This window comes from Odontesthes bonariensis, chromosome 15 (assembly GCF_027942865.1).
Source record: "Odontesthes bonariensis isolate fOdoBon6 chromosome 15, fOdoBon6.hap1, whole genome shotgun sequence".
NCBI lineage: Eukaryota > Metazoa > Chordata > Actinopteri > Atheriniformes > Atherinopsidae > Odontesthes > Odontesthes bonariensis.
In genome coordinates this window covers 11894447-11909254 of record NC_134520.1, presented here as the reverse complement: position 1 = coordinate 11909254, position 14808 = coordinate 11894447, and the positions used below count along the sequence as shown (strand labels likewise).

At 44.6% G+C, this 14808-nt stretch overlaps 1 protein-coding gene across 3 annotated transcripts in view; it reads right to left on the bottom strand.

Annotated features, from left to right (window-relative positions):
• Nucleotides 1-10402, bottom strand: part of LOC142400240 (lysine-specific demethylase 4A-like) — a 53949-nt gene extending 43547 nt beyond the window's left edge. For 2 of the 3 annotated variants that reach the window (XM_075484994.1, XM_075484996.1), the window contains exons 1-2: nt 10278-10402; nt 6540-6704 (exon numbers count right to left, since the gene is read on the bottom strand). In XM_075484994.1, coding sequence (XP_075341109.1) covers nt 6540-6677 — 138 coding nt within the window. In that variant the 5' untranslated portion in view covers nt 6678-6704; nt 10278-10402. Of the gene's footprint in view, nt 1-6539; nt 6705-8536; nt 8631-10277 lie in introns of all 3 variants that reach the window. The other variant, XM_075484995.1, reaches the window with a different exon arrangement.
• Nucleotides 10403-14808: the final 4406 nt, after the last annotated feature.

Here is a 14808-nt window from a genome sequence, read left to right as displayed (position 1 = left end):
GTTTGGCTTTTGGAATCACGTCGGCCCCCGCACTCTTCCAAAAAGCCATGGATCAGATTCTGGCGGGGCTACCGGGGGTAGAGTATTACTTGGACGATATCCTCATAACGGGGAGGGACAACGCTGATCACCTCCACAACCTGGACATGACACTGCAGAGGCTGAGGGAATACGGACTGAAAGTTCACAAGGAAAAATGTGAGTTTTTTCAGTCCTCCATCGAATACCTGGGCCATGTGATTGACGGCAAGGGTCTACACAAGGCCCCCTCCAAGACCAAGGCCATCTTGGAAGCCCCAGCACCACAAAACGTCAATCAGTTTCGCTCATACTTGGGGCTCCTGAACTACTATGGCCGATTCATCCCCAACCTCTCCACCTTACTGAGACCCCTCCACGCACTGCTGAGGCAAGGAAAGAAATGGGAGTGGTCAGAGACTTGCAATATGGCTTTTGCCAGCTCAAAGAAAGCCCTGCTGAATTCTGAGGTGCTGACCCACTTCAACCCAGCACTGCCACTTCAGTTAGCCTGCGATGCTTCACCCTTTGGGGTTGGCACGGTTGTCTCACACATCATGCCGGACGGCACGGACAAACCCATCGCTTTTGCCTCTAAGACCCTCAACAAAGCTGAATGTAACTATGCACAGATCGAGCGGGAGCTCTGGGCATCGTGTTCGCAATTAGAAAATTCCACCAGTATTTGTTCGGAAGGAGATTCACGCTTCTGACCGACCACAAACCGCTTACAGCCATTCTGGGACCACACACGGGCATTCCACCATTTGCCGCAAGCAGAATGCAGAGGTGGGCCCTGCTGCTGTCAGGCCATAACTACGACATCAAGTACCGCAGATCCGAACTACATGGTAACGCGGATGGCCTCTCCCACCTACCGCTCCCGGTGGTGAGGTCAACGACCCGACAAACTGACATCTTCTACTTCCAGCAAGTGGACGACACCCCTGTCACGGCAAAACAAGTGAGACATGTCACACGGAACGATCCGGTGCTATCGATCGTAATGGATGCCATCATAAAAGGCAGAAGAATTTCGAACTCACCTGACACCAAACCATACTTGGTCAGACAACCAGAACTCTCTGTACAGTCAGGGTGTCTGCTGTGGGGCAGAAGGGTAATCATACCCCCTTCTCTGTGGAGCCCCATGCTGAAACAGCTCCACGTCGGGCACTTTGGCATAGTGCGTATGAAGGAGCTGGCCCTCAGCTACTTCTGGTGGCCGGGGTTGGACAAGCACATTGAGGAAAAGGCAGGCCGTTGCACCACCTGCCAGACGGTGCGAAACGCACCACAATCAGCTGCAGTCCACCCATGGGAATGGCCCGCTGAGCCGTGGCAGCGCATACATATAGACTTTGCGGGCCCATTCGAGGACAGAATGTTCCTGGTGGTGGTGGACGCGCACAGCAAATGGCCTGACGTGGCCATCATGAGGTCTACAACTGCCAGGAAAACCATTGAGCGACTGGAGGAAATGTTCAGCCGGTATGGAATACCGGAACAGCTGGTGAGTGACAACGGGCCCCAGTTTGTCGCGGAAGAGATGGAGGCTTTCTTCAAAATGAATGGAATTCAACACATTAAGTCAGCAACTTACCACCCGTCCACCAATGGTCTAGCTGAGAGATTTGTGCAAACCTTAAAGCACAGTCTAAAGGCATCAGTGGCCCAAGGCTCCCTTCATCAGCAACTGTACAGTTTCCTGCTGACTTACCGGAACACGCCACACAGCACCACTAAGGTGTCGCCTGCTGAGCTCCTCCTGAAAAGAGCGTTGCGCACCCAACTGGACTGCATACGTCCTCCGTCGAGGAGCCAAATTGTTCAGAACAGTCAGCAAGAACAGAGCCGACGTAGGTCAGCCACACCACGGTCTTTTCACGTAGGAGACCCTGTCCTAGCTCGCAATTATCTAGGCGGTCCCAGGTGGGTGCCCGCAAAAATTGTTGCCATCACTGGTCCGCTGTCATACCAAGTACGCACCAGCAAAGATACAGTGTGGCGTCGTCATACTGACCAACTGTTGGCCACCAAGGGTCCCGTCTCGGAGCCGATGGACTCTTCAGCACTAGACATCACCGGCCAGGCTGACACTGCGGAGGGCCTGACCTCGGACAACCTGTCGGCCACACTTCAGGAGGACGATGCTACAGACCAGGTCCCCCAGCCCGCACCAACAGTGGAACCAGCGCCGCCGAGGCAGACAGAGGCAGGATCAGAGGCAGGATCAGAGGCAGGATCAGAGGCAGGATCAGAGGCAGGATCAGAGGCAGGATCAGAGGCAGACAGAGGTAGGATCAGAGGCAGGATCAGAGGCAGGATCAGAGGCAGGATCAGAGGCAGGATCAGAGGCAGGATCAGAGACAGGATCAGAGACAGACAGAGGCAGGATCAGAGGCAGGATCAGAGGCAGGATCAGAGGCAGGATCAGAGGCAGGATCAGAGGCAGACAGAGACAGGATCAGAGGCAGGATCAGAGGCAGGATCAGAGGCAGGATCAGAGGCAGACAGAGGCAGGATCAGAGGCAGGATCAGAGGCAGGATCAGAGGCAGATAAAGGCAGGATCAGAAGCAGGATCAGAGGCAGGATCAGAGGCAGACAGAGACAGGATCAGAGGCAGACAAAGACAGGATCAGAGGCAGACAGAGGCAGGATCAGAGGCAGGATCAGAGGCAGGATCAGAGGCAGATAGAGGCAGGATCAGAGGCAGACAGAGACAGGATCAGAGGCAGACAGAGGCAGGATCAGAGGCAGGAACAGAGGCAGACAGAGGCAGACAGAGGCAGACAGAGGCAGGATCAGAGGCAGAGAGAGACAGGATCAGAGGCAGGATCAGAGGCAGGATCAGAGGCAGACAGAGGCAGGATCAGAGGCAGGATCAGAGGCAGGATCAGAGGCAGGATCAGAGGCAGGATCAGAGGCAGGATCAGAGGCAGGATCAGAGGCAGGATCAGAGGCAGACAGAGACAGGATCAGAGGCACACAGAGGCAGGATCAGAGGCAGAGAGAGGCAGGATCAGAGGCAGGATCAGAGGCAGGATCAGAGGCAGGATCAGAGGCAGGATCAGAGGCAGGATCAGAGGCAGACAGAGGCAGGATCAGAGGCAGGATCAGAGGCAGGATCAGAGGCAGGATCAGAGGCAGGATCAGAGGCAGGATCAGAGGCAGGATCAGAGGCAGGATCAGAGGCAGGATCAGAGGCAGATAGAGGCAGGATCAGAAGCAGGATCAGAGGCAGGATCAGAGGCAGGATCAGAGGCAGACAGAGACAGGATCAGAGGCAGACAAAGACAGGATCAGAGGCAGACAGAGGCAGGATCAGAGGCAGGATCAGAGGCAGGATCAGAGGCAGGATCAGAGGCAGATAGAGGCAGGATCAGAGGCAGGATCAGAGGCAGACAGAGGCAGGATCAGAGGCAGACAGAGACAGGATCAGAGGCAGACAGAGGCAGGATCAGAGGCAGGATCAGAGGCAGGATCAGAGGCAGGGACAGAGGCAGGATCAGAGGCAGGATCAGAGGCAGACAGAGGCAGACAGAGACAGGATCAGAGGCAGGATCAGAGGCAGGATCAGAGGCAGGATCAGAGGCAGGATCAGAGGCAGACAGAGACAGGATCAGAGGCAGACAGAGGCAGGATCAGAGGCAGGATCAGAGGCAGGATCAGAGGCAGACAGAGGCAGACAGAGGCAGGATCAGAGGCAGACAGAGACAGGATCAGAGGCAGACAGAGGCAGGATCAGAGGCAGGATCAGAGGCAGACAGAGGCAGGATCAGAGGCAGGATCAGAGGCAGGATCAGAGGCAGGATCAGAGGCAGGATCAGAGGCAGGATCAGAGGCAGGATCAGAGGCAGACAGAGGCAGACAGAGGCAGGATCAGAGGCAGGATCAGAGGCAGGATCAGAGGCAGGATCAGAGGCAGATAGAGGCAGACAGAGGCAGGATCAGAGGCAGACAGAGGCAGGATCAGAGGCAGGATCAGAGGCAGGATCAGAGGCAGGATCAGAGGCAGGATCAGAGGCAGGATCAGAGGCAGACAGAGGCAGACAGAGGCAGGATCAGAGGCAGGATCAGAGGCAGGATCAGAGGCAGGATCAGAGGCAGATAGAGGCAGACAGAGACAGGATCAGAGGCAGACAGAGGCAGGCTCAGAGGCAGGATCAGAGGCAGGATCAGAGGCAGGATCAGAGGCAGGCTCAGAGGCAGACAGAGACAGGATCAGAGACAGACAGAGGCAGGATCAGAGGCAGGATCAGAGGCAGGATCAGAGGCAGACAGAGGCAGGATCAGAGGCAGGATCAGAGGCAGGATCAGAGGCAGGATCAGAGGCAGGATCAGAGGCAGACAGAGGCAGGATCAGAGGCAGGATCAGAGGCAGGATCAGAGGCAGACAGAGGCAGGATCAGAGGCAGGATCAGAGGCAGCCTTGCTTTTCTTTCGACCTGTGTCATTTTAAACTTGGCTATAATTAAGTGTTTGTAAAGGAAATTACCGTAAAAAATCTGTCTTACAAATTAAAAATGTTCTTGCTTTTTCAACTCTCCTTGCCCGGAGAAGAATCCTACTTGAGTGGAAATCAGCACATTCACACAAAGCCTCCTCCTGGTTGAAAGACCTGACTCTATTCCTCAAATTAGAAAAGATAAAAAAAAATTCCATGAAACTTAGGGCCCACTTTTATCTTAAAAGCTTGAAGCCCTCCGACATGACTGAAAAGTAAACGGGAAAGAAGACTCAGAGACCTCAGAAGACCTGTGTAGTGACAATTAAATAAAGCAAATAGCCTACTGGTACTGTCCTGAATATCCACTTTTTCTTTCTTTATTTCTTTCTTTCTTTATTTTTATTTGATTTTTTTTATTATTTTATTTATTTATTTATTTATTTTTATTTTGTATCATTATTGTCTTTATTATTTTAATCTTGTATATTTTCACGTCTGTAACTTTTTTCTAGTGTAACACTTGGGGCGTACTTTTCAGTCACTGTTTATTTTTATTCAGCTTTTTTTGTATTGACAGCATGGTGGGGTGGGGGGGAAGAAAGAAAAAAATGAGAAAATATGTATGTTGAATAACTTTGATCAATGCTCATTCTCTCAAATAAAAAAAAGTTAAAAAAAAAAAAATCTGTCTTACTTCTCACATGCAAGAGTGCTTTTGGGCAAGACGCTGACATTGAAAACGCTCACTGGTGTATGATTGTTGGCAACAGTGATTCATCATGTTAGCAGAGTGATGCTCATAATGGGTGGATGAAAAAGACATTGTTAATTGCTTTCTAGGACCTTGACAAGGTTAAAAAGGTACCATCTAAGTCTGGACTGTTTACCTTTACTTGACCCTATTCACAAAGGGCTGAATATCACCTGAAAAATGACTCCACAACATACGGTCAGTATCTAGAAGATATTTTTCTCAACCAAATCTGGCCTTCTTCATCACAGCAGCGTTTCAACCAAAAAGCACCTGCAACTTACATGGCATGGGGCTGTTTTTCCAGGAGCTGAGAGATCATTTCTCCCCTGGGTGTGTTAGATTTCCACTTACGTCTGAGGTTCAGGATAAATAAAGTAAATTTAGTCCACTGGAATGTGTTGTTTACTCCGTCTATGCTTGCTAGAGTTTTTGGCACAGCCACACTGATCCTAGACAGACATTAAAACCAGGAAATCTGCCAACTTTTAGGGTTTTGTGTGTATGTGTGTGTTCGAGTGCGAGTGCGTGTGCGTGTGAATTTGAACAGGCTGTCAAACAATCAGAGATTAATGTTTTGTTGCTCTTAATTGCAAACTATCTTCTTCTCACAACAGCTTTCACACCTGCACTGGACTCCTGAAATGTTCTGGAATGGTGGCATGTACAATATTCACTCCAGACCTCTTGTGTATATTTTCCACCCAGCTCACTGATAAAATCTCATCAAAATCAAGACAATGTATGAATCTGTAGGCAAATATTTCAGAGCATTTGTGGCAGCTGTGGGAGTGAGAGCGTGATTTGTCCTTTCTGCTTCTCTCTGCTTGCTCCCAGTTTTTAAAGATGTGTACAGATCCATCCAGCACTGCTGTCAACACAATAAGGAGTATGATCTACTATCCTCATGATGCTACGCTCTGCCTCAGGCAAAGAGAGGGAGTCTTTACATCACATTAAAAATAACAACTTCAGTGTAAAGTGAGTGTGCAAAATGAACAATGACCATTCAACAGCTGAAAAGAAATGTAAATATCAATGAATGAAAACATTAATCACTTAAGAAGTACAATGTAAGACACCACAGTAACGGAACACCCCCTAAGTACCAAAAGTTGTACCCTTGGACCATAATACCATTTAGCCTCAGATTTAGCGGCATTGATCATGTAAATGAGGTGATGGACTACTCAAAAAGTGCTAAAGTGAATGAGAGCAAAACAAACAAACAACAAAAATAAACACGCAGATTTAAGCACATTTCATTTGTGAACACACTGCATTATAATAAGAGGACTTTACAAAGAACTTGTACTTACTTTTACCATCCCGGCTCTGTGTGCTCCTTGAGACTCCATATAGGCGATATACCGGCCAAAGTCCTTAAACTCTTCTTTTGAGGGGGTGAACGTCATTATACTGAAGGCCATGTTCTGGGCTGGTGTATCTGTAGACATCTTGGAATTCTAAATATGGCCTCAACTCTGATGAGGGAAAAACATGAACACATCATGTACACATCTGGGCTTCGTATCTGTTGTATGACAGAGTCTGGAACAATTCAAAGCCGGTCCTATTTTTAGTCTACCTCAGATCTATGCCATCACTTGACAGACTTCACAACCTTTTGGCATGATAAACGTAATGGAGTTGCAGGACAGTAACTGGGGACAAAATCATATGCATTCTGTTGCCATAAGGAGTGAGAAGGGAAGCTTTTGAGTACTTTCCCTTTATCTTTAGACAACTCTACCAGTTTAAAAAAAAAAAAACCCATTTAGCTCACTTCTCGTCTTAATCCAAACGGAGAACCAAACGACTTATTGCAACCCTCAGTTTTCTGACTGTGGTCAAGCCAGCCCTCGCTTTATTTTGTTGTGATTAAGGTACAACAGGTTTAAGAGCAGCTTTCAAAGTAAAAGCATGATTCTTCAGGCTGATATTTCCCAATTGGCCAGTAATTTTCACATTGAAAAATGTTAGAAATAGTAATAAGAAGTGAAACAATACATCCTGTCATTTCCGCAGTACTCGAAAATTATGGTTTTGATTTACAAAATTAGAACCCAGTTACATTTCATATACACGTTCAAATTCCCAATATCAGATTAGCGTTGAAGTGTTGTCTCCACATACCAATTTCACTTCAGAGTACACATCCTCAGAGTCAATCAGACAATATAATTTCAATCTGATGACATATTTTTAGATTAAATGGAACTGAAATGCCATGTATAGGCTCCCCTACCAGAGAGTATACCAGGGTATGCCATCAATGGGAATCTCTCATTAAATATTAGCCCAACCTGGTATTGTATTTCAAAATTAAAGCCCCATAAAGCCTCTAATAGTTCCTGTAAAAATTAAACTCCCCATTTCCAAACACAAATTTTACTTCATATTTAAAGCAGACCTCCTCAGAGCAACTCTCAAATAAAGTTCATCCCAATCTATTGTTGCATTTCAAAATTTACCCCCCCAAAATTGTCTAATGCTATCGCACCAGTTCCACTTTAGAACAGACCTCTTCAAAAAGACCCCTCAAAATATCAGCTCAATGTGTTGCAATTCAAAATTAAAGCACCATCAAAAGACAAATTCTATAGACACTTTATAAGGTTCCGTTATTATTTTGATTTTCAATTATATCTTATTAGATCAACTATCTTAACAGGAAATATCCTGTCTCTCTTTAAGATCTTAGGCACAGGAATTCATTCTATTACACTCATAAAAATCTGAGTAGACTTAAGGAAAGCTGCTAAAAACTTCAACTTTTTCTTTCGGATTTTCTTTTTTTTGTTACATCTGTGATCAGGGGCGCTGCTAGGGATTTTGGGCACCATGAAAATAATGTTTACTGGGCCCCCAAACAGAATTTGTGATGCTATTTTACACAAAACTATGCATTTTGATGGTATTTTTGACTATCACTCCCATATTTCTGAAAAAAGAAAAACATGACAGTTGACAGGCAGGTAAGCACTGAGCACTCTGAATACAATTTATTTGCTGCAATTAATTCTAAACTCGAAATTAGGCCACCTGAAAAATACAAAACTTAAAAATAAAACTCTTCCATGAAAATAATAGCAATTATCATCTGTGGAGAACCAAATAAAATCTCAGCAAAATAAATACCATCGAAAAACAAAATGGCCATTTACCTATTATGATTTCTCATCATTTCAACATCATCATCTATAGAATGATACAACAAGCAAAAGAATAAAATCAGCAGCAGGTGTTAAGCTAAGTAGGCTCAGCAGACTGTAATGAATTTCATCATTATTATTAATTCAACACGGCTGCTCACCTCCTTCCTCCTGTGGGGGCTCTGGGGCTGTTTGAGGGGCAGGTGGAGCTGGGGGCTGGCTGACTGACAGCTGCTGCTGCTGCACTTGACGTATCTATTCGGAACGTGGCATCATTTTGACAGAGGGGCGGTCAACTGACTGAATATGAACTGCTTGCTAAACGTTTGACTGCATTAATTATTTAATTAAAACAAGAGTGAAAATCCAGAGTTTTCTTCAGAAATATGAGTAAACATAGGGAGAACATGGTGAGGTAGCTTAAAGACCATGGACAAAGTTAATATTCCATATTAATGTTTCCAAATAAGGTTATTGTTACCACTTCAAAGTAAATAAAATATATTTGTGATTATAAGTTAGTTAATAACTTGTGTGTCATATTCTTTTTTTGTCAGTATTGTCATTTTATTAAGGCCTCTCTGGGCCCCTCTTAATCATGGGCCCCTAGAAGCTGGAAATCAGCTGGAAAACTTTTTGGTTTGGCACAGCGCCATCGAGCTCCCGCTGCACAGCCTCCTCACCAACAACGGAGAGCAGAGCCTGGAACCGGTCCTGTGTGCTCGGTACCCCAAGCAGAAGGGTTACAGACACGGTAACGGGTTCCATGGGACCGGTACGCTTTGGTGATAGGTTTCGTGGTTTCGAGGCTTAAGGTGCCAGGTAAAATAGTTTTTTGTGGGGCTTTCATTTTGAAATACAACACCAGATTGGGATATTTTTAAGGGTCTCTCTGAAGAGGTCTGTTCTTATTCCAAAGTGAAACTGGTCTGTGGAAACAGGGAGTTTTCTATTAATATGAATATGAATTGGAGAAGATGTATGTAATATTTGACCCTTTTTTTAGGGGCTTTCATTTTTAAATACAACACCAGATTGCAGTAACATTTCCAGGGGGTCTCTTTGAGGAGGTCTGGTTTCAATCTAAAGTGAAGTTGATCTGTGGAAACAGGTGGTTTCTTTTTAATATGAAACTGAAAAATGGACAAGATGTATGTTATATTAGTTCATTTTTGGGGGCTTCTGAAATACAAATTATTGGACAAGCGCACCCTGGCTTGACAGCAGTGTTTTCAGATTAGTAACACACATATATATATATATATATATTATAAGTTATTGCAAAAACTTGTGTACCAACAGTTAGTAATACTAAGTCAGTACTTTCAGTGCCTTTTCACCAACTTGCTGGTTACATATTTAACTACTTTAATGTGACTGTAGTAACGTTAAGTGAATGACGTGCATCACAAGCGTCTTAAATGGTGGTACCACAGAAACTTTTACCTATGAACTGAGACTATGAGGATCCATAGAGACTAGGAAACAGACCAATTTATTCTAATTGTACTTGTGCCTCCTCTGTTACACACCATGGCCCACTGTCAGTGAAGCGCGTCGGACAAATATTTATATATTTGTGTCTGCTAGCTGACATGCTAACAACAGAAAACGGGATTAAGTTTTGTCAACCAAAAATACAACCCCTCTATAAATCAGAAGTACACTAGCTTTGACCAACATGTACGGGTAATGAAAGTCGCATCGTCCAAGCTGACAGTAATTTACTACAGAACTCGGTGTGTGGCTGACTGTGACAGTTGACAGCTGCCTCTCTGCTTTCAGCTAACCGTCAAAGCAAACTTGCCTGGAACCTGGCCGTAAGTTTCTTCTTAACAAACTTGTAATAAATACTGTCTTCCTACAAGCGAACACTTTTTCAAATGATTGACATCGACTTACACGAGCTGATATGCAGAGGTTTGTTTTTCGTCAGTTCACAGGAAACTGAGTAGAAACAGAAATCATTGCAATAACACAGTCCTCCATTGTTTCTGTGACGCATGCTTCTTCTTCTTTGGGTTATGCAGGCCAGACACATCAATGACGTATTGCTGCCATCTACTGTTCGTTATTATTCAAGTCAATATTCTTTCGAGTGAACGGGTTAGATGTAAGCTCGATGCACAAAGTCATTCTCAAACTCCTTTATTGTCTGTTTAAATACTGCAATAGTTTCTTTGTTTTGGTCCAGCTATCCAGGTTCAGAACTACGTGCACATTGAACACTCCAGTTCATCAAAGCTCTCTGAACAACTTTCTTTGGTAATGAATGAACTTCTTACACTCAGTAAGTATGTGCCTCACTGTTTCAATGCTCCTACATTCACATTTGTGTTCTGAGTGTTTTCCGATCAGACCCAGCCCACTTTTGAGCCCACAATGGCCAAGTCTCAGTCTTCTTTTACTAATAAGCAGACACTTTTCTGTTCTTACTTTATTCTGTGTATTGTAAAGTAAGCCCTTCCCTTTTAAAAAAAAAATCATTTTCCCATAAGCTTTCGCATTGTTCATTGAATTATTATTTATGATTCCCATGAAATCAGATGGGACTGTAAAATCCTGTTCCTTTACAGCATTTTTTGCCATGTTATCTACTCCTTCGTTTCCTCCATTCTCTATTGAATTCAATTCAGTTTTATTCATACAGCACCAAATAACAACACATGTCATCCCAGGGCACTTCAAAGATGCAATCTAGTTCAAGCCAATTAGATTCCAATACATTTTAATACAATCGTAATCTAATTAAATCCAACTTATTACATTCCAAATTAGTCCAATTCATACATACTGAGCCAATTCAAAGAAAGTAGGATCTTTAAAGGGGATAGAGAATCAAAATCATCTTTTTCACGTTTTTGGTGTTAGTTCTGAGTCTCCCCACTGTGGGGAGTACACACGAAGTGCCAGCAAGTGTCAGAACCTCTGTTTCAAGTACTCCCCCTTTTTTGAATTGCCGTTAGAAAATGGGCAAATCCGTGTTTGAGCATTAAGTGACGTATCTTTTGGCGCAATCGCCCCCCCCACACCCAAATCCACAGCCACCCCCTTTCAGACACGCCCCTTCGGCGAGAAACAGAAACAGGTGTGCCTTCCAAGGCTGTGAAAGCGGACTACTATCGTTACATATTCTTCCCCCGGAAAGCAATGTTCGCGATCAATGGCTTTTATTTATTTTTAACAGCATCCCCAGTACATACAACCGCCGACTTTTCCTTTGCTCTGCGCATTTCACGGAATACAATTTCACAAACCTTGCACGATTCCGAGCAGGCTTCAGTCGGAATTTAATGCTCAGTAGAGGGTCAGTGCCGACTTTGCAACAAAATCAACCCCAGCAATAAGTACAGCCTGTAAGTATCACATTTTATTTTGTTTTAAATGTGTGTTGTGCCATATTCCTGTTGTAAAAATTGCACGTTAGCTCTGGCTTGTTCATCTAAAGGGAATGAGCTTTCTTTTCAATGAGAGCAAGGGCAGCCAATCAAGCAACGGCAACCGAATAGCGCCAACACCTACCTCCACTTCATAATGAGGTTGCCAGATAAGCTCTGAAACGACGCCAATAACGGCAAACGACGCATTCTAAACCCAGCATAGTAGCATAGCTGTTTCAGAGAGCCTTTTAGGGAGGTTCTGAGCCATTACAGACCCAACCAATTTTTTTTGGGCTACATATCACATCACAGAACAAAGATTAATGCCCCATTCAACCTTTCTCTATCACCTTTAAGATATGACGGAAGCGTCAGCCATTCTCGTGTGAAGACATTCTTGGGTAAAGACATTCGTGTCTACCTGCGTGTGTCCACCGAGCAAGGCAAACCTGTCCTCCGTCTCCGGCTCGCATAGGTTTCACACCACCAAATGGCACCGCAACCTTAATAAGCTCTAAAAGCTCTCTAAAACACACTCTACTCTGTGACACTCCCTACTCTGTGACACTCCCTTGTCTGTGGGGTTGTGGAATTGCCAATCGGCGGTAAACAAAGCAGACTTCATTACGGCTTATGCCAACCAACTATCACTTGACATCCTGGCTCTCACTGAGACCTGGATTAAGCCTGAAAACAATGCTACCCGGCTGCACTTTGGACCAACCACACATTCTCCCACACCTCTCGTCCACCTGGAGAGGTGGTGGAACGGGCCTGCTCATTTCCAACAAATGGAAATACAACCAACTGCTACCCATAGCTAAATACAACACCTTTAAATACCATGCCATTTTGGTAACTGCACCGGTCAAAATCTACATGGTTGTCGTATATCGCCCACCAGGACAACTCAATGACTTTCTAGGTGAACTAGACACCTTGCTCTCTTCCATCCCTGAGCATGACTGTCCCATAATCAAATCAAATCAAGTTTATTTGTATAGCACATTTCATGTACAAAACAATTCAAAGTGCTTCACATAAAATAAAAGCATTGCAGCAGGGAGTGTAAGAAGCATTAAAAATACATAAAAGAATATAAAGAGAAACAAATAAAATAATTTAAATGAATTTAAAAACAAGCAACAGTCCAGATAAATTAAAAGATATCGTGCAGATTTCAAGCATAGACACATGCTTTTAAACATGTTTTTAACCTGGATTTAAAAATGTCTCCATTTGGTGAAAGTTTAATCTCCACTGGCAGTTTGTTCCACTTGTTTGCAGCATAACAGCTAAATGCTGCTTCTCCATGATCCATCATAATGGTTCTTGGTGACATGAATATCCACCTTGACAGTCCTAACTCTTCAGCTTTTTTTACATTAATGCACTCATTTGAGCTACAACTGGTTTGCAGTGCTCCAACTCATAAAACTGGCAAAGAGCTTGATCTCGTTTTCAAAAGAAACTGTGCCACAGGTCTGTCACATCTCTGCACTTTTCTGACCACTATTTCATTCGGTTCAGAGTGAGTCTCCCAAGAAGACCCTCTGCTTCCACCCTTCCGCCGCAACCTGTCGCCCACCCACTTCTCCTCCATGGCAAACCCGCTCGATCCTCCCAGTCCCACCCTTGGCTTAATGATACTCTACGAGCATTGTGTACCAACCTCAGAGCTGCAGAAAGGAAATGGCACAAATCAAAAGATCCTGCAGATCTAACTAAATTCCAGGCACTACAGTCATCATTCTCATCCAGTGTCACTGATGCAAAAAAGTCTTTCTACATTAACAAGATTCACAGTGCTACTGACACCCAGAAACTTTTTTCCACTTTCAAAACTCTACTTAATCCTCCCCTCCTTGTGGTAACAGAATAAATTCTTTACCCCGCGACTCGCCCGATGACCGCTGGGATAGGCTCCAGCCCCCCCCGCGACCCGACCGACGGATTCAGCGGGTATAGAAAATGGATGGATGGATGGATGGATGGTCAGATAAGACAGGGTTATGAGGGAACACGGTTAACTTTTCACTCTCAATGCCATAAGTCAGCACAAGATCAAGGGTGTGATTAAGGCAGTGAGTAGGTCTGTGAACACTCTGAGAAAATCCAATAGAGTCTAATATAGAATTAAAGTTCATATTTAGGCTGTCATTTTCAACATCTACATGAATATTAAAGTCACCCACTATGACTTTATCTGTACTCAGCACTAACTGGGATAAAAACTCTGATAATTCAGACAGAAACTCAGAATAAGGGCCAGCTGGACGATACACAACAACAAACACAAGAGGTTTCTGTGATTTCCACTTTGGGTGGGAAAGAGTCTTGGATCTACTACTGATTTGAAGATTGCTGCCTCCACTCCCCCTCTACTTCTGGCCTCCTACTCCCACGTGAGATGGAACCCGCATAAATCCCACCTCACACCCTGTTCTGTTTATTCTGTACAGCATATTTATGATAGTAGGTCAGGTCTAGACTTGAAATTTCGTTCCTTAATTGCTAATAGTACTGCTGCTGAATCACTGCATATGTAATCACTGCATTTTGAACAACTTTTCTTTTGATCCTCAACTCACCAGAGTGCTGAAAACTGACGTGATCTGGAATTTGTAAGCCTTTTTCAACTCTCATTTCAGGTATGTGTACACTAAAAGCCACTCTGTTGCTCTCACAATCCTTTGACCCATCTGTATATATTTTTAAATAGCCATTCCAATGCTGTTCCAACCATTAGTGGGATATTTTTACTACATCTCCGGATTTCTTTCGCTTGTCATTGAGTTGAGTATGTATAGATCAACAACATTAATCGTGATGGCACAATTAACCAGCAGACCGGAGGACATACATTAAATTTGATGATACCAATTTCCTCTGTGTGGCCCTGTGATGGACTGGCGGCCTGGGTGTACCCCTGGGTGTATATCCAGGGTGTACCCCGCCTCTCGCCCAATGACTGCTGGGATAGGCTCCAGCCCAAATGGCTTGGCTTGGCAATTTCCTCTGCTCTAAACTTCAGCTGCTCACCTAAGTTGGTT